This window comes from Plecotus auritus (genome assembly GCF_963455305.1).
Source record: "Plecotus auritus genome assembly, chromosome: 4".
Lineage (NCBI taxonomy): Eukaryota > Metazoa > Chordata > Mammalia > Chiroptera > Vespertilionidae > Plecotus > Plecotus auritus.
The window spans coordinates 189267356-189289882 of record NC_137775.1 but is presented as its reverse complement, the minus strand read 5'-3'; the positions used below and the strand labels follow the sequence as shown (position 1 = coordinate 189289882).

At 51.6% G+C, this 22527-nt stretch overlaps 1 protein-coding gene across 1 annotated transcript in view; it reads right to left on the bottom strand.

The window, feature by feature from the left end:
- The window catches only part of ZNF277 (zinc finger protein 277), a 45165-nt gene that overhangs the window by 11597 nt on the left and 11041 nt on the right, over positions 1-22527 (bottom strand). Inside the window, exons 2-4 of the mRNA XM_080666130.1 lie at positions 6884-7085; positions 5274-5362; positions 4008-4090 (exon numbers count right to left, since the gene is read on the bottom strand). Of these exons, the coding sequence (XP_080522256.1) occupies positions 4008-4090; positions 5274-5362; positions 6884-7085 (374 nt within the window). The remainder of the gene's footprint in view (positions 1-4007; positions 4091-5273; positions 5363-6883; positions 7086-22527) is intronic.

The window sequence follows — 22527 nt, the reverse complement described above, 5'->3', positions numbered from 1 at the left end:
AAATTAAACCCAATCGAACTACAGCTGCCTCCCTGGGTAGAGAGAAAAGAGACAGGAGTTCAAGATACTCAAGTGAGCCCGGATGATGTTGCTCAGTGGTTAGCGTCGACCTATGAACCAGGAGGTCACGGTTCAATTCCCTGTCAGGGCACATGCCTGGCTGTGGGCTCGATCCCCGGTGGGGAGTGATTTGTAGTGAGAAGTGTCTGTTTGGTCTCTCTCTCCCCCCATCCCTTCCTCTCTGAAATCAATAAAAAAAATACACATTAAAAAAAAAAAGATATTCAAGTGAGTGGAATCCGTGGGACAAGGTACCAGAAAGGAGGGAGCTGCAGAGGAGCTCAAGGAGGCCACCGGATGCTTGGATGTTTGTGCAAATCCTGAGCTGGACGTGTGCAGGTCGGACTCGGGAGCCGGCAGAGCAGGCCCCAGGAGAGCCCAGAAGTCGCAGCCGTAGATGCCGGAGCTCCGACCTGCAGGACGGGACCTCGCGCCACTCAGGGCACACAGCGCACAGAAAACCCCCATTTTAGACCTGGAAGGCGAGGGCTTCAGGGTAGCAAGCCATGCCGGTGAACACACTAGACTTTATTCATGGACTTGTAGGAGGACGGAGAGTGCCTCAGATGTTATGTGTTTGAACTTCTCCAAGCAGCTGATGAACCAGATAAATTGTCATTGCAAAGCAGGCTAGGTAAAAGCCACCGCTGTAAGAACACAGGACCAGCCTGTGGAGTAGGCAGAGGGTCGTCATAACAGGCTGTGCGCTTGTCTAATGGGATTAAAATGGCACGCTGGGCAGCAGAGGGCCCGCACAACGTCCATCCTGACTCAGGCGCTGAGGCAGGGCAGCGCGGATGAAACTGCAGACAGCGCAGGTGGCTCTCGGCACCGGCGCAGGGGACGGACACGGGAGCACGAACAAGAATGTGCGTCAGGTGGGAAATGACAGAAACCAGCCAATTCAGGAAAAAGCAATGAGAACACGTCAATAAGTATTTGTACAGAGGAAAGCAGAAACGGATGTTTGGAACGACAGATCCCACGGGAACAGCTTGCTCTGCCACAGGGAGGGGAAGCCAAGGCTGACGTCTACAATCACAGTGTCAGCAATGCTCACTAGAGTCTGTCACGCGCTGCACGTGGGGCAAGCTCCCGGGCAGGTGCACACTCTACAAGGAAGAGCGCTTCATGTTTTGACTGGTCACCGGCGACAGTCCTGAGTTTCCGCAGGTACCGTGCAGGGGCCCTGGTGGCCGCTCAGCTGCGGGAGGTGGAGGCAGAGTCACGGCTCCGACATACATTAAGGAATGGGAACGCCTTGTTAGCTGGCCCACAGCTGCTAACTGGCTAGCCACTCCCCTCTTTCCCTCACTCTCCGCCACTGTAATGTAATTTAGGACACCAGGATTTTTCTCTTGTCAATATGCATCCTCCCTCCCTTTTCCACAGCTCCCCGCTCCCCCGGCCTGCTCCCTGGTGAGATGCGGTATTATCGTTAGCTGCGTGATCAACAACACTTGCTGAGCGCTTTCCACGGGGCAGAGGCTGACCTAAGTGTGATGCGTGCCTGGTCTCCATCTTCACAAGCGCTACAGGTCATTCATTCTACCAGTGTCTCCGACGCAGAGAGAAGCACACGTAGTGGACGCCCTTCGGCTTTAGACCGCCCGCTTTTGCAACACGCCCGCCTTGAACTTCTCGGGGCGATCATCTGGTTAGGCAGGAATTCGGGGCGATCATCTGGTTAGGCAGGAATTCGGGGCGGTCATCTGGTTAGACTACGTGCGAGCCGCCTGCAATTCTGTGCCTGTGGCTTCTTTAGGCTGCCATGAGGCTCACTTTCACCACATCGACCCACCTTGGGGCTGTGAGGCTGGTGAAAGGTGTGATGTGATTTGTAGTAAGAAGTGGCTGTTTGGTCTTGGCTCTGTCCTGGCACCCGGCTCCTGAGATCCCTGGCATTTCCTAAGGTCGAGGCTGCACGGTGTCTCCTGCTGCGCACGGAAGCGACTTTGGGGGCACCTAGGGACTGTGACATGGAGTCAACGTGATCTGAGGGTCGGAACTTTCAGGCCCAACCCCACCCTATCTCCCTGCAGGGAGAGCGGCTGGAGGCCGAGTTCAATCGCCCATGGCCCATGGTTTGGTCCCGCAGGCCTAAGCCTCCACCTGACCCACAGGACAGGGTCGGAGCTCCTGGGCTGATGGACCACAATGGGTCCACGTGCTGTCCTCCGGCTGGGACCCACAGGGACAGAGGCCCCTGCATGGGCCTTCCCCGACGCTCCTACCAGCTGAGCTCTGTCACTCTCTCCCATCTGTGCGACACACCCGTAACCAGCCAGCAAACAGGCTTCCTGGGCTCTGCGAGCCGCTCTGGCAGATTCCCTGAACCCAAGGAGCACCTCGGCTCTCCAGCCGGTGGGTCAGAGCCGGGGGGCCTGGGCTTGTGGTTGGCATCCGAAGTAGGGGCCGTCCTGTGGGGCTGAGCCCTTAACCTCATGCTCTTGGGAAGACAGTGTCCAAAGTGAGTTGAATGGAGGACACCTCATGATGTTGGGGAACCGATGGATGTGGGGAAAACCCCCACGCAGGAACTGGGGTCAGAATTTTTAATTGTCATTTACAATTAATGGATGCAGCTATGTCTAGGGACATGAGTCTATCTGCAGACGTTCAGTAAAGACTCTGGGTACTGAGTGACACCTGGGAAGCAGTGGGGTTGGCAGTAGGAGGGTCTGTACTGAGTGACACAGGGCGGAAGCAGTGGGGTTGGTAGTAGGAGGGTCAATAGGGTCAGGGTTGAGTGACACAGGGCGGAAGTAGTGGGGTTGGTAGTAGGAAGGTCTGTACTGAGTGACACAGGGCGGAAGCAGTGGGGTTTGAGTTCTTACAAAGAGATCCTGTGGGTACCCGGATTATGACCGCTTGGTCATTCTCAAGACCACTGTGGGCAAGAGTGAAAAAACTAACGGAAATTAAAAATTATGAATAAGTATAAGCAAACAAAATCCGTAAAAGATGACAGCAAATTGACCCCTGCTTTGCAGATGTGAGGACGTGAGAACAGGAAAAGAAGAGAAACTCAGGAGCCCTGCTACTTCATTGGGTTTGCTGCTACAGAAAAAGCATGTTTTTCTTGCCTATACATCAATATCCAACAACACCATCGTCCTTACGGGAGAATCATCATTTGGGACGGTCACAATATGTAACGCGCCTCAGGGGCTTTCTCAGATCACGTGATAGGTCGATGGGGTTCTTTTCCTCTGCGCCCTCTTGAGGGTTTAGCAGAAACAGTGAACCCCTAGGTCCCTCATAACACATCTGGCCGAGTCCCAAGGTCCCAGGGGCACTAAGAAGTGGCCCCTGAAGGAAGGACGGGTCCGTTCCAAGTAATAATCGAGCGCAACCACAAACAGCAATGAAAAGCCACACTCTTAAACAAAGTAACTTAGAAATGACTCTGCTGGACTTAAGAAAACTTAGCACCCGTATACACTGTTACCTTTTTTAAAGACGACAGCTGCTGAGGTATTAAAATTAGCTCTCCGCGGCTCCGGCTGGAAAGGAGAAAGGCCACTGTGGGCACCGAGCACAGGCCTCTGGCCAGGATAAAAGCGGGGCCGGGCAGAGTGCATTCCAGTGAGGGGGGAGCGTTCAATTCCACTCCGTGTCAGCCGCCGGCATTTTTCCACGACGGCCGACCCCCAGCATGTGTCAGGCGGTTAAATGACACCTAAATGTGGAAGCTTTGCTGCTATTTTAGAGGTACCCCAGGAAGCAAAGCAGAGCCCAAGGCCCCCCTGCGTGTTTAGCAGGGAAGGCTTTCATCTTCAGTCACGGCCCGCTCTGCTGGTCTAAGGTCTGGATGTATGTAGTGCCTCCTCTTTGGTGTACGTTTGAAAGTTTCCAGAGTAAAAGGAAAACCAGCAGCACCGGGAGAACAGCAGCACAGTGACGGGGGTGTTCCAGCCACTGTGCCTCCCTCGCACAGGCCTTACCAGTCTCTGCGCCTGCAGCTCCTCCCGCAGCACCCGGTCCTCCGGCAGCACGTCACACAGCAGGAAGTAGCTGTCCTGCTCTTCTGTGAGATGAGAGAAGGCAGTGAGACCACATCTCTCCCTTTCCCCAGGCCTTACTCCTTAAAATGTGCATGTCTATGTCCCTATCTTTATCCACATCTAATCTATACCCATATCCTTATCCTTATCCACATTTAATCTATATCCATATCCTTATCCTTATCCACATCTAATCTATACCCATATCCTTATCCTTATCCACATTTAATCTATACCCATATCCTTATCCACATCTAATCTATACCCATATTCTTATCCACATCTAATCTATATCCTTATCCACATCTAATCTATACCCATATCCTTATCCACATCTAATCTATATCCATATCCTTATCCACATCAAATCTATACCCATATCCTTATCCTTATCCACATCTAATCTATACCCATATCCTTATCCACATTTAATCTATATCCATATCCTTATCCACATCTAATCTATACCCATATCCTTATCCACATTTAATCTATATCCACATCCTTATCTAATCTATATCCATACGCATGTCCATTCCTATATCCTCCATATCAATATCCATACGCATACCTATATCCATATTTACTCTATATCTATTTCCATATCTCTATCCTTATTCATATCTAATTTATATTTATATCCTTATACACAGCCATATCTATATCTAATCTATATCCATTACCTCTATCCATATCTATAACTATATCCATATCCATACCCATATCTAATCTATATCTATATCCATAACCATATCATTACCTATATCCATATCTATGTCTATATCCATGTATATCTATATCTATACCTATATTTATATCTATATCTATACCTATACCTATACCTATACCTATATCTATATCCATACCTATATCTATATCCATACCTATATCTATATCTATATCTATATCTATATCTATATCTATATATTTCTATATCCATATATCTATACCTATACCTATACCTATACCTATACCTATATCTATATCTATATCTATATCTATATCTATATCTATATCTATGTGTGTGTCTATTAAGAGCTCTCCTCTGGAGTATTGGTCTCTTAGCTTTATTGAAGTTAGTCAACAATAAGACAGCAGTTGAATGTTGGCTCTCGGGGAAGCGAGAGAATTCTGATTTGAGGAAGTGGGACTCCCCCTTTGAATTCTGGGTCCCGGGACAAGGCGGCAGCCCCGACGCGCACTGACCCAGCGGAGCGGTGGAGTTGATTCGGATCACGCTGCAGAAGTCGGTGACGGGCTGCTCCCTGAACCTCCTCCTCCAGTACAGGACGTACCTTGGCAGGCAAAGCGAAAAGGTGGCGACGAGACCCAATATGGCCCTTTCTTTAGAGTGACAGAATTTTACATAACATTTAATTATCCCAAAGCCACAAAGCGAATGTTGACTGAACACTGCTAGACAATTTATAAATAGAAAGGCAGCAGAACATTGTAGAAGTATAAAATAAGTATTTAATAAAGTGAAATTGCTCTGTAAAGGCATGGAAATGATTAAACTTGACTATCCCCAAATTCAATAAACAGCCATATGGGAAAGTTAAAAATCAATTATTTTATGTGATAATGAAGTTTTTCTGAAATCACAATTTATATGAATTAAAAATGTACACATTTTCCAATCAATGGAAAGTTGGGTGTCTATCTTAACACATCCAAGTAACAGACGTCATGATAATAATGGGACGAGAAGTCAGCCAATGTCTCCATAACAAGAGAGAAAAGCTCCAAAAAAGTTCCGTATGTGTCTGATGTGTGACAAACTTGGCCTTTGGAAAGATGGTCAGGCTTTAAAAAATATTTCTTAAAAATATATTTACTGATTTCACAGAGGAAAGGACATGGAGAGAGAGATAGAAACATCAGTGACGACAAAGAATCATTGACCGGCTGCCTTCTGCATGACCCACACTGGGGATCGAGCCCGCAACCAGGGCATGTGCCCTGACCGGGAATCGAACCGTGACCTCCTGGTCAATAGGTCGACTCAACCATGGAGCCACGCCGGCGGGCAAGACGGTCAAGTTGTGCATTCTCCTGTCTAAGGAGCAGAGCGGGAAGCACACAGGCTGATATAAAAGCAGGGCACCACCTACACCTGCATGTCTGATGGAGAGGGGGAGAGGACGAGGGAGGCAGCCCGCTGCCCATCTTCCCGGGCGTCTAACAAGGCGAATACTGGCAGCTGCCGTCCCACTCCGGGACGGGACCAGGAGAATGCGGTCTCCTTTGGGGGAGACAGGAGATGGAATGTTGGTTCCAGAGTCGACAGTGTCAAGTGATGGCCGTCGGTGCTAGTTCCACACCAACAGGATGCCGCTGTGGGTACGGTGACAGGAGACTTTACTCAGGGCAAAGGGCTCTGCCGTGAGAGCTCCTCGGGCACCACCCTCTGTGCTTAAAGGGGGCCAAGGATCCCTGTTCCGAACACGGCCCTTTGGGGCCTTTGCAAGTCTCTCCTGGGCTCCTGGGAGGCCTGACTCAGCGAGCGCGCACCTGTGGCCCACACAGAAAGTAAGACCAGCCTGGTGGAGGCCCAGGCCAGCAGCCTGGGGAGGGGAGGGGAGGACTCTGCTGGGGCAGCGGGTCTCTTCCAGAACCCGCAGGACTGCAACAGCGTGCGACGCCCCCTACCCCCGCACCTCCACACTCAGGGGGACAGCGTGTGAAGGTCCCTGAAAGTCCAGGGGAAGCCTGAAGACTATAGATGCGCATGTTGCATAGGGGTGATTTACACAGAAGGGAGGCCTTCCTCCAGGAATATCAACTCAGCTCATTTATGAACGAAACCAACTCACCTTCGGAAGTCAGCAACCAGCCGGACGTCGGCTATGACGAGCTTGTGCTCGAGAATCATGTGCTTCAGAAGCGGGTCCTGCTGAGCGGTGGGGAAGTGTTCTTCACAGAAGATACAGGGCATGGAGGGCGTGTCTTCGGGGGCGCCGCTGTGCCCCGCGCCCTCGGGCAGGGACAGCGGCTCCAGGATGCAGTCCCGAACATCTGGGAGAGCGAGAAGAGAGAGGGGCTGAAACCAGCCTCCGTGGGATTTCCCTCCTGCGTGAAAGGCCCTGAGGTACTTGCACGTCTCCAGGAAGAAGCGCACAGGTCAGACCCGCGGCACCATTTCAAATGGCTCCGCCACCTGGAGGGAGGAGGCTGCCACACTGCTCACACTCCCCATTGGCTGCTTGCATGGGGAGCCCGCTTGGCAGGGCAGCTGTTTAACCTTGGACACTGGCCCATGGCAACAATCCTGGGGGCCCCTGGAGGGGTCTAAGGCCGGGCGCTGACCTGGGGCTGAGTCATCGCTGGATGGGAGGTGAGCGCACACTGAGGCCTCAGGGACGCCAGCCCGTCTTCCCAGCTGCTTCCGGCGCCCCTGCAGCCTCTCCTGTTGCTGACTATTTGTCACGTGCACAGAGGAGCTCTCACACTGGGTCGGCGCTCCAGGAGCTGAGTGGCCAGGTGGCAGTGTTCAGTGTTGACTGACATCTACCACTTGCTTACACCCAATTATGTATCGTAGTTCAAGTTCCTGTGAACAGAGGTGAGCGCTCAGTTCCTAGGCGTACCTGGGAACCCTTGTCCCCTCTGCGCTATCCCAGGGGTCGGCAAACTCATTAGTCAACAGAGCCAAATATCAATAGTACAATGATTGAAATTGCTTTTGAGAGCCAAATTTTTTCAACTTAAACTTCTTCTAACGCCACTTCTTCAAAATAGACTCATCCAGGCCGTGGTATTTTGTGGAAGAGCCACACTCAAGGGGCCAAAGAGCCGCATGTGGCTCGCGAGCCGCAGCTTGCCGACCACGGCGCTATCCCTTTCCCTACCACCACCTACAGCATCTGTCCCAGCCGCGGTGTGGACAGCTCTGAACTCAGGGCCCCGGCTACAATCAGCTGTGCTAGGGACCCACTGCAGGCCCCTGGGGTGCAGCTGGCACCTCTGCAGGCTCCTGGGTAGCTCGTCACCAGGCAATGGGGTCAGGCCTCTGGCATCCAAGGAAGGGCAGGGAGCCTTCCTCAGAATAACAGCTATTCGCCAGCTAATCTCTTTGGAATTAGGTTACTATTAATTCCACTGTTAAATGTGATTTCTTCCTTTCTCTTATTGCACCTTATTTCTAAAGGGCCCTGTAGCTGAATAACTCACTGACTCGGTCACTCAGGAACTGGACAGGGATGTATGTGAGGGGACGCTCATCCCCTCACCAAACCGGCCGAGGGGACTGAGCGCTGGTCCTTCCCGCTCAATAGCAACCACGTGACCCTCGTCACCGAGGCCAAAGTACCCACGCTTTGTGGCAGGTAAAGATATAGAGCGTGCGCAGGGCTGTGGGAGCAGGAGTGCCCTCGCCGAGCGGGACATGGCGGTGACTCACACATGTCCTCTACTACATCGCTCGCTCGCAGGATTCACATTTGCTAGGTCAGACTGTTTATCTCAGTTCCGTAACATAATTCAATACCAGAAAAGGTAGACAGCGTACACATGGAAACTGGGAGATTATTAAAAATATACAAGCACTTTAGAAGAAGTAGCAACAGGATTGGTGTGTTACTGGTTGTCTATTAAATTAGGCAATGAAATCAAGGAGTTCTGGACCCTACAGGTCCCAGTTGCAGGTTAACTTCTGTAAAACACAGGGTGGGAGAAGTAATATACTTATGAAACTCGATAATAGTATTTTACATCCACTGGAACATGACAACAGGCAGTACACTCTAGGTAAAGGTAACATGAGCAAACATTACCTGCCACTGAGGATCATACCGGTTTAATGGCGCTCCGGGTCACTACAATGGTGCTTCGGGTCATCACACTCCGATAACCTAATTAATTGATAACCATCCTAAAAATGGGAGTATCAAGACTGGCAGGGTGTTTTGGTTTTTGCTGTTTTATTTGGAAGATGTTGTAAACAAACTCTTAGTTTTCTTTCTTTCTTTTTTTTTTTACACCCTAAGAGCAGAGCTTAGTCCTGAAGAGCCAAGCCCATTCCAGAGGGCGGGGCCTAGTCCTGAAGAGCCAAGCCCATTCCAGAGGGCGGGGCCTAGCCCTGAAGAGCCAAGCCCATTCCAGAGGGGCGGGGCCTAGCCCTGAAGAGCCAAGGGGCGGGGCCTAGTCCTGAAGAGCCAAGCCCATTCCAGAGGGCGGGGCCTAGCCCTGAAGAGCCAAGCCCATTCCAGAGGGGCGGGGCCTAGCCCTGAAGAGCCAAGCCCATTCCAGAGGGGCGGGGCCTAGTCCTGAAGAGCCAAGGGGCGGGGCCTAGTCCTGAAGAGCCAAGCCCATTCCAGAGGGCGGGGCCTAGCCCTGAAGAGCTGAACCCTGTCCTTATGGGACCTAGTTTTCCATGTGGACATTTCTTTCCGCTCCTTCTTTATTTCCATCGTGTACCTTATTTGAGCTGAGTGCTTCCCCAAGCCTGGACAATGTTTTCGAGCCTGTCCCTTACGCTTTCGATCGGGCAGACATGTATCTTTCCGAGGCGATCTCCTTTGCTGTCTTGGTTTTATCCTGATACTTAAACTCCAGGAAGGTAACTTGATCTCTACATTCGTCAGAGTTTTCGCTCTTACACTCCAGAACGGCCTCTACTTCCTACGCCAGCCAGTTCTCTGACGGCTAAGAGCAGGTCCCCTCCCCAGGCATCTGGAAGAGGGGAAAGGCTGGCTCTAGGCCTCTTAACCACAATCCATCTCCAAAGCTCCGAGGAAGACTGTGAGACCCTCTTTATTTCCCCTGGGCTGAGAATTCATTTTGTAAATCACCGAGGCCCGGTACGGAGAGTGATTTACTGTATGTACTCTTGCAGGGAGTGGGGAATGGGGGTGGACGCAAACACAGGGGCGCCCCCCTCCAGCACACGCCGAGCCCACCCAGGAGGCTGCGCAGGGTGGGCCCCCATCGGCACTGGGGCTGCCGCTTCCCCCGGGAAAGAAGCAGGGCGGACACACACTCACCCCTCACACCGACCCCAGCGGTGCTCGGAAGCAAGGAGCTAATCAACACCAGCGAAGAGCCACGAAGCCTTTATGACAGCATTACCGAGAAAGCGGAGTACGGCCACGGCGCGAGGTCTGCCAGCGAGCGCCCGCCTGTAAGTTGCGGCGCCTGCGCAGGGTGGTGCGCACTGGCCCACGCCAGATAGAAAGACACCGAGAAAGACGGAAAACCATGTTGGATATTAACTGAAAAGAGCCTAAAGCACAGTGAACTGCACACAGTACTTCACACACCCACATACACGCACATGCACGCACGTTCCGGTACAAGACTTGAAAAAAATATACAAAAGAAAAACAAGAGATTATGAATAGATGTACTTATCCAAACTTTTCTTTAACACTGAATTTTTTTAAGTAAAAAGCACGTTATCGGACGAGTTCCTCAATATGATGGTAACAGGCAGAAAATTAAGAAGTAAAGCAAGCAGTTATATCTGGTCACCTTCTAAGTCTTGACATTTAAGATGCAAAATTTGATTAAACTTACCATTTTATAACTGAATGCCTACTATGCAGAAAATGTATGCTAGGAACTCTCCAAAAATACAAAGCTTAACATAAAACATCCTGAAGTAGTTGCTCATCTAGAGGAAAAGATAAGACAACAGTACAAATAATTATAATGCAAGCCAATTCGCAAAGTTGGTCATATAGATCAAGGGCTAAGAGATTGGGAGGAAAAGATAAGTCAGGAGAAATGAAGGAAAGTCTTCACAGGAGATGAACCTCAGTATAGGTAGGGTTAACATTTACCCCCAGTTAATGGACATTTAATTGATCAGAATAGCGACAGGAGGGCCAGGGGACCCAAAGAGCCTGACACACAGAGGACCTTTGGGCGGGAATGGAAGCAGGCGGGCTGGTGAATGCTCTTAGTTACTGAACTCCAGGGGCAGGTGGAAAGGGAGGAGAGGGAGGAAATTCTGACTCCCAAAGATCTGGCTGCTGCTGGCCTGCGTATGCTTTCCAATCGAGTGGTGCACAGAGGCCGGCGTGACCGCATCCACTGATTGATTTGACAGGCAATTACTTCAGAGTTAGCATTCGAGTCAATATTTGCATGAAATGGGCTGGCAGCTAGAAAATTGTAAATGACCTATCTGATATCCCCTATTACGTGTAATTAGTGTTTTGGATAGAATCATAAATTTCTAAGCTGTGGGACTGATATTTCTCTATTTCCAAAATGAAATAGCTATGTCATGTTTTTAGCTTAGTGTTTGATGTTTTACTCCATCAGTATGAGTAATTTTTAGTACAACCGTTTTGTTGATATTTTGTAAATAGTAAGCAGACTAAAAATAGAAATGACTTTGTGTGAAATGTAACCAAATTAATCTTTAGTGATACAATGTGTTTCTTTAATGTGAGTTTGCTAATACATATTTAATAAACTAAAGAATAATGTTAGTATAAATATAAGTTGTATTGGTTAATAGTACTTTTTCCAGCAAAACAATGATCTGATGCAATCAGGGCAAGCTTTTGTATTATTTAAAGAAATGAGGAGCAAATTTATCAAAATCCCTGACTATCCCAGGTAAGTTCTTCCTTACAGTCACTAGAGGCTTCAAGCACGGCTGCCCTTCCCCTGATGTAAGCACATGGAGACGCCGGGGAGGCATTGCTTCCCGTACGGAACGAACATGGCATTAAGAAGGACAGTCTCTTCAGCGAGTGGTGCTAGAAGAACTGAACACCTACATACAAAACCCCAAACTAGACCCGGACCGAGCATTTCTTACAGAAATGAACTCAAAACGTGGAAGCAACCAAGGCGCCCTTTAGCCGGTGATGGATAAACTGGTCCATCCACACAGTGGAATGCTGCGAGTGCTAAAAAGCCAGAAATACACGGAGGAGTCTTAACCGCATCCGACTAAACCAGCAAACTGGTGAGCCGCGGTTTGCCGCTCTGTTGACTGATGAGTTTGCCGACCACTGGACTAAACGAAAGAAGCCAATCTGAAAAGGCTACATACTGCCTGATCCCGACTGCCCGACCTTCTGAAAAGGGTGAAACCATGGCGACAATAGAAAGATCAGTGGTGGCCAGGGAGAGGGGAGACAGATGTTAGGGGGGAACACAGGAATTTCAGGGCAATGAAAACACTCTGTATATAATACTGATGGACATATGTCATCACATATTGTCCAAACCCACAGAATGCACACCACCAAGAGTGAACCCTAAGGTAAACGGGGGCCTCTGGTGATTATGGGGTGTCACCGTAGGTCCATCCTTGGTTCTGGTGAGTGCTGCTGGCCATGGGGGGACCATGCACTGTGGGGTATGGGGTGTATGGGACATCTTTTTATCTCCCTCTCAATTTCGTTGTAAACCGAAAACTGCTCTAAAAATAAAAATCTGAACAACGAAACAGCGGATGGGTAGAGGTCTGTACCCTGAGCCCGTAGTTAACTGGGATGGAAGTGTCTCCCTGGGACCAAAGTCCCGGGGGGCTCTATCCTGCAGGAGGCAGCACGAGTGCAGAGCTCGGGGATGCCGGGTGCTGGGCTGAGCCGGGACCGAGGTCCAGCGTGCACGCCAGCTCGCTGCTCTCGGGGCCGGGCTGCTGTGGCTACATAGCCTTTGAGTAGCTTCCTTGCCCTGTCTCCCCGCAGACCTGTTATTGCCCTGTGACTGCAGGATGCAGTTTCCGGGAGTGTAACGGTCATGAGAGCAGGAGCACATGTATGTAACGCAGTATTTTCAGGGCACGGACACTGGGGCAGGTGACGCAGCCCCGGGCTAAGTCTGATACAGCTCAGCGCTTGCGCTCACAGCCCTTCGTGAAGAGGTGGGACCAGGGAGCCAGCTGCCCCACTGGAAAGTGCTCCTGGGACAGTGTCGTGCAGCGCTCAGCCAGGGCCTCACTGTAGACACGAGCGCTGGGACCTGCAGACGTGGGTCTCCGCCTGCGGCCTGCCCGGTAAAGTTACGGCAGCCCCGGGCACAGGCTCATCAGGCCCACCGACCAGATCTCAGCTGTCTGCGCCCAGTTACAGCCTCAGCAACTGGGGCGCCGCCCTTCCTCGGGGCAGCTACAGTTTTATTCCCCCAAACGGTGAGAAAACAGCACTTGTTTCACCAAAACAGCTTTATAAACAGTTTAACCGGAATGGGTTCATTCCAAAAAGTCCAAATATAAAGTTGCCGTCCAGGGAGCTAAAAATACTCCCTGGAAAGAGACAGACAGTATCACCCAAAGCTCCCAGGCAGCCATTTGGGCACTGACTTGGGGAATGAAACCCTGCGATCGAAGAGACGCCGAGTCTGAAAAGGGAGGAAACGCTGGAGAGCCCCAGGTCTGACGAGGGAGCCCCTGAGCCATTAGACGCTCCCTGAGCAAGCCTCTTAGTATTTAATTATGGTCGGGGACTAGGAGTCCTGCTCTTTCTTGCCTACAGCAATATTATTTAAATACAGTATAGAAGCATTTATTATTTCTGCTTTCTAATTTTATTACTTTTTTATGGACACTGTGAATGGTTAAATCCCTATAAAGCTATGCAGTATTATTCATCAACTTTTACAACCCAAAGTATCCATTTTTAAAAATGAATCAAATTGAAAACATAATGATCTCTTAAATGCTAATCTGTGAAGGTTCTAAATGTTTTGTACTAATAAGACAAAATGTATTTTAACAAATATATAACCCTCTATATTGTTTACAAAACATTCTCAGAGAGCCCTAGCCTAGCCGGTTTGGCTGAGTGGTTAAAGCGTCGGCCTGCGGACTGAAGGGTCTTGGGTTTGATTCCGGTCAAGGGCACGTACCTCGGTTGCAGGCTCAATCCCCAGCCCCAGTTGGGGTGCATGTGAGAGGCAACCAATCGATGTGTCTCTCTCCCATCGATGTTTCTCTCTGTGTCTCTCTCCCTTCCACTCTCTTTAAAAATCAGTGGAAAAGTGTCCTCGGATGAGGATTAAAAAAACCCCCAACATGCTCAGAGATAACTGCATGGAACAAAATGTTTGTCATTAAATGACCTTATTGATATAATTAACATTTTAGCTTTTAATGTGTTAATACAGAAAATGGCCACATGCAGTATATTTTCCATAAATACACAAGTAATTACGGCAAATAAACAGTAATCTAAGAAACGGAAACTAAAGATGAAAATTCTTGGCCAGCAGCTTGGCCATTTTAACCACCACAAATCTGGGCAAGCGGTCTATAACATGGCGCAATAATAATCTTTATTTTATTTTAAAAACATTTTTATTGATTTCAGAGTGAAAGGGAGAGGGAGAGAGAAACAGAAACATCAATGATGACAGAGAATTACAGATGGGCTGCCTCTTGCACACCCCCACTGGGGATCAAGCCTGCAACCCGGGCCTGTGCCCTGACAGGGAATCAAACCGTGACCTCCTGGTTCCTAGGTCGACGCTCAACCACTGAGTCATGCCAGCCGGGCTCAATAATAATCTTTTAAAAAATTTATTGTGTTTTAAAATGTCAGTGATTGGAAGACAGAACATGAAGGGGGATAGACTCTACTGGGACAGGCGTGAGGCAGGAGCAGGGCAGATGCAGGAGATGGCGCCGTGGATGCGGGCGCCCCCGTGGATGGGGGTAAGTCCCACGATGGACACGGAAAGGCGTGGGTCAGGGAACAGCACATTCTACGGAGAGCAAGCACATCGCTGGCACTCATATGCCACAGACGTTGAAGATGAAAGTTTAAAATAGAAGAATAAATGCTTATAGAGGATGAGACTAAACTTTTAGTACAGTGCTTTAAAAGACTAAGAATTCTAAGATGTTTATTGCCTTCAAGTAAGTCAAAGGATGCTACATGAAAAGAAAAAAGCTGACTTTATTGGGAACAAAGAGAAGTTCAGGTCACCTTGCTTTAAAAAAGTTTTCTATTAAAAATATGCACGTGGAGGCAAGCAAATCACAAAGCGCTCTGCCTAGAGGCTTTGCTGAGCAAGAGGATTAAACAAAGGAGCGTGGGCTCTTTCAGGGGAGAAATGATTATACCGACAGTGGTGAAGACAGGCCATTGCAGAGGGACTGTGAAGGTTAGAGAAGATAGGGATGTGGGGCGAAAGGTTACAGGTGGTAATACTCGGACAGGGAGCCTGGAAATAAGTGAGGGAGAGGTTTTGTTGTTCTCTTCCTAGGAAATGAGGTTTTGTTGTTCTCTTCAACACGAGTGTTCTCACTCTCTTCTCCCAGGGAAAGGCTAGGTGTAAGGGCCAAGGGAAGTGATCGCCTTTCTTATCTGAAAGTCGAAGACGCAACCAGAAAGACACGTAGGCATCCAAAACACCCACCATCAGCTCTTCACGGGACTTAGCAAATTCCTTTCGCATCCTCTTTTTTTTTAAGCCAGAAAAGCAAATGGCTGTCTGTGAGGTCAAGCAGACTTTACAGCTGGTCTCTAGGTACGTCGCTGCGAGTGTGGAAGGAGAACGTCAAAGCTTCAGTCCAGCCCCAGGCGCCTGGTCAAAGCTGAAGACAGCAGGTACCTGGGGCAGAGGGAGCGGGCGGGAGGCCAGGCTTGCACGCAGAGCCCAGAAAGGGCCTTTAAAACCGTGAAGCTGCCCGGCGGCGTGGCTCAGCGGCTGAGGGTCGACCTAAGAACCAGGAGGCTATGGTTCGATTCCCAGTCAAAGGCACAGGCCAGGGTTGAGGTTCGATCCCCAGTAGGGGGCGTGTAGGAGGCGGCCGATGGATGATTCTCTCCCATCACTGATGTTCCTCTCTCTCTCTCCCTCTCCCTTCCTCTCTGAAATCAATAAAAATATATTAAAAAAAAAAAAAAAACCCCACACAAATCAACCTGGGCAGCTGCTTCCTGCCTGGAGCGGCGGTTGGGGTCTCCCCCAGAGGCCTGAGCAGAGCCAGGCGCGGAGAACCCGGAGGCGAGTTCCACTGAGAGGCGGCCTTAGGGGCCAGTGACCGAGCATCCCAGGCTCGAACCTCGCGGTCCTGTGATGGGACATGAAATGACATGGGCAATTCTACCAAGTCCGGAAGGAACTGTTAAGAGAAAAGCAGTGCCCTGTGTCTCGCGGAAGTCGGAACAGCGCCACCAGGCGGCCGGCCTGCCGCTTCCACCCTGCCCTCTGCCAGCCTCCTCTGCAGCTCTCTGGCCCTGCATTCAGGAGGCGCACGCATTCCTCACATTCGTAAATGTAACCCAAATGCAGTGAAGCAGGAACTAGTCTAACCCCTTCCCAGAAATAACTGCCCTCGGCAAGCAAGAGCCAGGTTTACTCAGGCCTCCTCCCGCTGTTAATTACACGATGGGAAAATAGACATGACCTCCATCTCACCATGAGCGTGATTAAGTGATTCTAGACATTAAGCAAAGTATGCGAAATGTGTTTTGAGAGATTTAGTGGCACGGGAAAATATTCAGGAAAAATTATGCAAAACCGTATTTATACTATGATCCCTATATTTAAAAAATATGTAACATATTTTGAAACAAAAAGAAGTACCAATCAAAGAAAAGAGCGGAGCGAGGCTGAGGGGGAAGGGGGGACTTGCCTTCCTCCTTTCCGAGTTTAGCCACTCCGGAAGCGGAGGCCCACTTCTCCGGCGGCCTGCCCAAGGCACGAGCACCTACCCATGTGGTCATTTATTTTAAAGACAGTTTTCCCTAATGTACCTGTGTTTTGTTTGGAATCGCTGTGTTGCTTAGATCATGTTACCTGTTGACTTGGAATCGGGACACTGTCTAGCACTGTTTTTTCCTCTTTTCTAGGAAGAACATGCTGGAGGCTGAAGTTAAATCAGGGAGACTCAGTCTGTCCGAGCTATAACTTCTGTGCTTGCACTCACACCGTTTACACTGTCTCTTGGTTTCTCTAACGAAGCCCCCAACATTACACTCTCTCCTAAAACTTTGCCCGCCCGTCCTCCCTCCTTCCCTCCCTCCCTCCCTTCCTTTTCTTTTAAATAACAGTCCCTTTGGACACTGCAAACAAAACCATGAAAAGAAAACTGACAGAAAAAACTCACCGGCTATGTCTCTGGAATTATAATTCTTTTTTTTTTTTTTTTTTTTTTTATAGAGACAAGGCAGTGGCACTTAGGAGGTACTTAGTGTTTTCATTTTTATTTTATTTTATTTTTTAAAAATATATTTTATTGATATTTTACAGAGAGGAAGGGAGAGGGATAGAGAGCTAGAAACATCGATGAGAGAGAAACATCGATCAGCTGCCTTCTGCACTCCCTACTGGGGATGTGCCCGCAACCAAGGTACATGCCCTTGACCGGAATCGAACCTGGGACCCTTCAGTCGCAGGCCGACGCTCTATCCACTGAGCCAAACCGGTTTCGGCAAGGAATTACAATTCTTAAAGTAACTTTTTTAGCAGTTCATTAATTTTTACAAAATGCACCTTAAAAAGAAAATCTTTGGAAAGCTTCTGCGGCTCACTTTCCTTCCTGCACATTTGAGGGTGATGCCCTCACCCCCGAGTTCACCCTGTGCCGGGGAGTCAGCGCAGCCTGCACGCAGGAAGCAGATCTGCTGCTCATGTTTGGAACACCGGAGCAAGAACACTGTGCCACTCAGCCTTCTGGAACACAGGACAGAGGAACAAATCTTGATTTAGCTTAGTGCCTGCACAGGTAAAAAATTCACTGTGTCTTATTTTATTGTGTTTGGGGATAACGAAACAGATGCAGAGCATCTGCTGGTTTGTTAGATGTCTTTCCAATGACCTAGCAGTTGAATAAGTGACTTCATTAGCAACCAGCCTGGCTATTATCTCTTTAACACGGCAGCTAACATCAGGAAGGGAGAACAGGAGAATGTCACAGAGCACAAGAACAATGTGGGGTGCCGCGGGCCCCCGGAAAATACTATTAGAAGTAAAGGTGCTAAGAACTTGGATTCCGATTCGTCAACATGCTCACGTGGAAAGTGGACATTTATGATGATGTGTTTTCCCCAAATACCAAAAGGCCCGTGGCAGCACGGAATAAGTATGTACATGAAAATGTTCACTGACCCACAGAAAAAATACTTCTTGTGCCAAAATACAACCCAGGAAAAAGATTTTTAGGAGTTTCTACATAAAGGCTGATGTTTCCCCATAGATAGCCAGGTATTTTAAAAACTTCCTATTTGAAGTTTTCCCAACTTGAGAAACAGACAAGTTGGCACTCATCTATTTCACAGTATAAACAGATCAGGAGATATGAACACCACACAGTAAAATGAGTTAGCAGAATCCATCACACTGGCTGTGACTATGTTGTCCCTGTGGGTCTCTCCTGTGCGTAAGCATCGCGTCACCTGGCTGTGAGGGTGCTGTCCTGTGGGTCTCCCTCCTGTGCGTGACATCACGTCACTTGGCTGTGAGGGTGCTGTCCTGGGTCTCCCTCCTGTGCGTGACATCACGTCACCTGGATATGAGGGTGCTGTCCTGTGGGTCTCCCTCCTGTGCGTGACATCACGTCACCTGGCTGTGAGGGTGCTGTCCTGTGGGTCTCCCTCCTGTGCGTGACATCACGTCACCTGGCTGTGAGGGTGCTGTCCTGTGGGTCTCCCTCCTGTGCATCACCGGGTGGCCTGGTAAGCACAGAGCACTGGGCGCCCCCCGAGCCGCGGATGCAGCAGGGCTGGGGTGTGGCCTGTGACCCTGTATCTCTAACAAGCTCCCAGGTGAGGCTGCTGCTGCTGGGGAGCCGCCTCCTGAGGACAAGGAGTCCACTGACACAGGGTGTGGTGTGTGGGGGAGGAGGGCTGCTGTATCATCTTCAAAAAAGTGCCTGCAAAGTAGACTCCATTTCTAGTGACTGTGTAGGAAGTGAAGTCTGATCCCGGGGAAAATGCCCCAATACCGATTTCTCCTAAGGCAGTGGTCGGCAAACTCATTAGTCAACAGAGGGGCAAACCGAGGCTCGCGAGCCGCAGTTTGCTGACCACTGTCCTAAGGGAATGAGATAATAAATGCAAGGGCGGTTCGTGGCTAGTTAACAGAGAGGCTCTGTGGGAGAGCCCAGGATGCGGGCTTCATTAGCATTATCCAGCGTTGCTATGGGGACCAACCCAAGAGGAGTCAGCGGTACAGAGAAAATGAGGAGAGGGGAACTGATGAATTAAAAAAACAAAACACCTGAACAGTTCTGAGAATAGAAACATTGCCTACTTCCTGGCATTTCTATGGGTTAAGGTAAATATTCTCCTTGAACAAAGAGCTGTGGCCGCACACAGCTCTCCATCTTCAGAAGGTGAACACTCCCGTTGCAATCCGGGGAGGGAGGAGAGGGGAGGGCAGCTCGGCCCTTACTGCACACAGTGGGCAGAGGACCGGGCGGGGCTGTGTGGGGGTGCAGCGTGGGGAGGCAGGCTCAGGCGGCAGGTGTGACAGGGCCCTGGGGACGGAGGGGGGGAGAGGGAGGAGCACAGGTGGTGGCTGCCTCTCAGTGTTTCACTAAGAAGCTGGGAAGAGCCAGAGAAGAAGGGATGACTGGAGAGCGAGCGCCAGTCCTCTCCCTCCTCCAGTCAGACCCAGCACCTCAGTTCCTGATCCAACCCGGTGCTCCTGCCCTGCTTTCCCACTCCTCAACCGGCTGCCCGCCTGCCCAGCTCACTGTACTGTCTCCCCCGCCTCACCTCCTCCCCGCACTCAGACGGCCCGTGTTTCTCTGTACTTCTCGTCTCCTCCCGCCCCTCCAGCTACTCAAATCCCACCCCACACACCCGCGGGGCCTCCCCCTGAGCTGCCCCTCCTGGCCGGATCGGATCGCAGTGGACTTCCCTGCCCTCGCTCACTTGTGAGCTAAATGCAGGGCTGTTTTTTACCTGTGATCCCGAAGCCCCGGGTCCCAAGCAGACCCTGGGGCGAAGGGACAGCCACACGATGGCTCCTTTGGCCTCGCCTTCATCTTCAACCGGGAGGCCTAGCTTCGATGGGTTTAGATATCGAGACTCAGTGTAAGATGATCTGGAAAACAGTCCCATCACTGGAAAGGAAGATGGAGAAGTGCTGCTCTGACCTACCAAGTCACCTGTCCCTCAATGCAATGGCCGTACTGGCCCTTCTGCTTCCGCGCACACATTTTGCTCCGTAAATGACACTGGAGGCTCCTTAGAATTAGCTCCTCGCTCTTCTCCCGTTCTCGGCTCAGCGCTCAGGAAAGGAGTGCTCTGCTGACTGGCATCTTTAATCCATTTCGCAAATGACCTGGGCGGTTCACGCTGAGGGGCTGGGGCTGAGGGGCTGAGGGGCTGGGGCTGGGGCTGAGGGGCTGAGGGGCTGAGGCTGAGGGGCTGGGGCTGAGGGGCTGGGGCTGAGGGGCTGAGGGGCTGGGGCTGAGGGGCTGAGGGGCTGAGGGGCTGAGGGGCTGGGGCTGAGGGGCTGGGGCTGAGGGGCTGAGGGGCTGGGGCTGAGGGGCTGGGGCTGAGGGGCTGAGGGGCTGGGGCTGAGGGGCTGAGGCTGAGGGGCTGAGGGGCTGGGGCTGAGGGGCTGAGGGGCTGGGGCTGAGGGGCTGGGGCTGAGGGGCTGGGGCTGAGGGGCTGAGGGGCTGAGGGGCTGGGGCTGAGGGGCTGGGGCTGAGGGGCTGAGGGGCTGGGGCTGAGGGGCTGGGGCTGAGGGGCTGAGGGGCTGGGGCTGAGGCTGATCAGGGCTGAGGGGCTGGGGCTGAGGGGCTGGGGCTGAGGCTGAGGGGCCGGGGCTGAGGCTGATCAGGGCTGAGGGGCTGAGGGGCTGGGGCTGAGGCTGATCAGGGCTGAGGGGCCGGGGCTGGGGCTGATCAGGGCTGAGGGGCTGAGGGGCTGAGGGGCTGGGGCTGAGGCTGATCAGGGCTGAGGGGCTGAGGGGCTGGGGCTGAGGCTGATCAGGGCTGAGGGGCCGGGGCTGGGGCTGATCAGGGCTGAGGGGCTGAGGGGCTGGGGCTGGGGCTGATCAGGGCTGAGGGGCTGAGGGGCTGGGGCTGAGGCTGATCAGGGCTGAGGGGCTGGGGCTGAGGGGCTGGGGCTGAGGCTGAGGGGCCGGGGCTGAGGCTGATCAGGGCTGAGGGGCTGAGGGGCCGGGGCTGAGGCTGATCAGGGCTGAGGGGCTGGACACAGTGCTCCTCCCGAGTCGTCCTCGCATTCCAGGAGGCGTCCGAACACGGGGTGCGGAGCGAGCGGACGGGTAGGGACGGGGCTTCGGGAGAGCAGCACAGCAGAGGGCAGGCTCTGGGGAACGGAGGCGTCTCCAATGCCCCTCCACACGGCACCTACCCCGGCAGAGCACCGTGAGCCTGGGCCGCAGAGCTCACGTCTCCATCTGCCCACGCCTGCTGGTGTCCATAACGCTGCACCTCGATGCACACACACCCGGACGGTGCACTTTGCTGAACCACACGCACCGCAAGGACCGCACCTGTGCTTTCCTGACCTCCTCTCTCGGGAAACGCACAGGGAGTGAACGGCTCGCAAGGTGGCCGCTCCCTTTGGATGGCAACGGCATTGAGAGGCAGAGTGAGCTACTGCCATTAGGGGAGGACAGGCAAGGGGGTGCCCTGTCAGTGGAGGGGAAGGCAGCTTGGACAGACTCTCCTGGAGGAGGGGCCCGGACCTCGACGTCTGTAGGAGGAGGCGACTCTGGAGGCTCTACGCCAGCCATTCGACACCCATTTCAGGCAGAATAAGCCTTGGTCCCTTGTTGTGCAAATATAATGAAGGGCTTTCTTCTAAAATCAAATAATTAGAATCTGAAGTGGGAAATGTGGCGGGCTTTCGCCGAGACGGCGTTCTTGTTGGCTAGAGTCGGCGGAGCCTGCATTTCTAACGCCTCCTGCCGCACCGGAAGCAAACCGTGACGCCGAGTCCGCGCCACACGGCGATGCCCAAGTCCTCGCCCCGACTCCCTTCAGTCGTGCGAACGCGCTTCTCCAGGGAAGGCGAGGGTCTCGGGTTTGGGTGCTCACGTGGCTGCTGTGAGCTGGCCAATGCCAGGGGTTGCATTGTGTCCCCCCGAAAGACACACTGTGGACCTGACCCCTAGGACCTCAGAATGGGGCCTGATTTGGAAACAGGGTCTTTACAGAGTGAATCAGGTTAACATGCGGTCAAGTGCGATCGCAATCCAGCGTGTCTGCTGTCTGTCCTTACCCACCGGGGACCGACATGCAGAAACACTGTGCTAGGGGACAGTGGAGGTCGGAATGTCTTTACCCCCAATCATGCCGACTCCTAACCCCTATCCCAATCCCAGGGCTCATTATTCGCTTATAAAATCATCTGTCCGTCTTTCATGTGTGACCCGATGGCACAGAGGCTTTGAAATGGCTTCAGTGAAGAGGGAGACAAAGACATTCTTGGTGGCAGGCCCTGGACACCGCTGCCTCTCGCCACGGGAGGAAGCAGCAGAATGCTGACGCGGACACTGCCCTTCCTTCCTCACGAGCTGGAAGCTACTGTCTGGTCTGTTTTCTGAAATAACAGACTGGATCCCC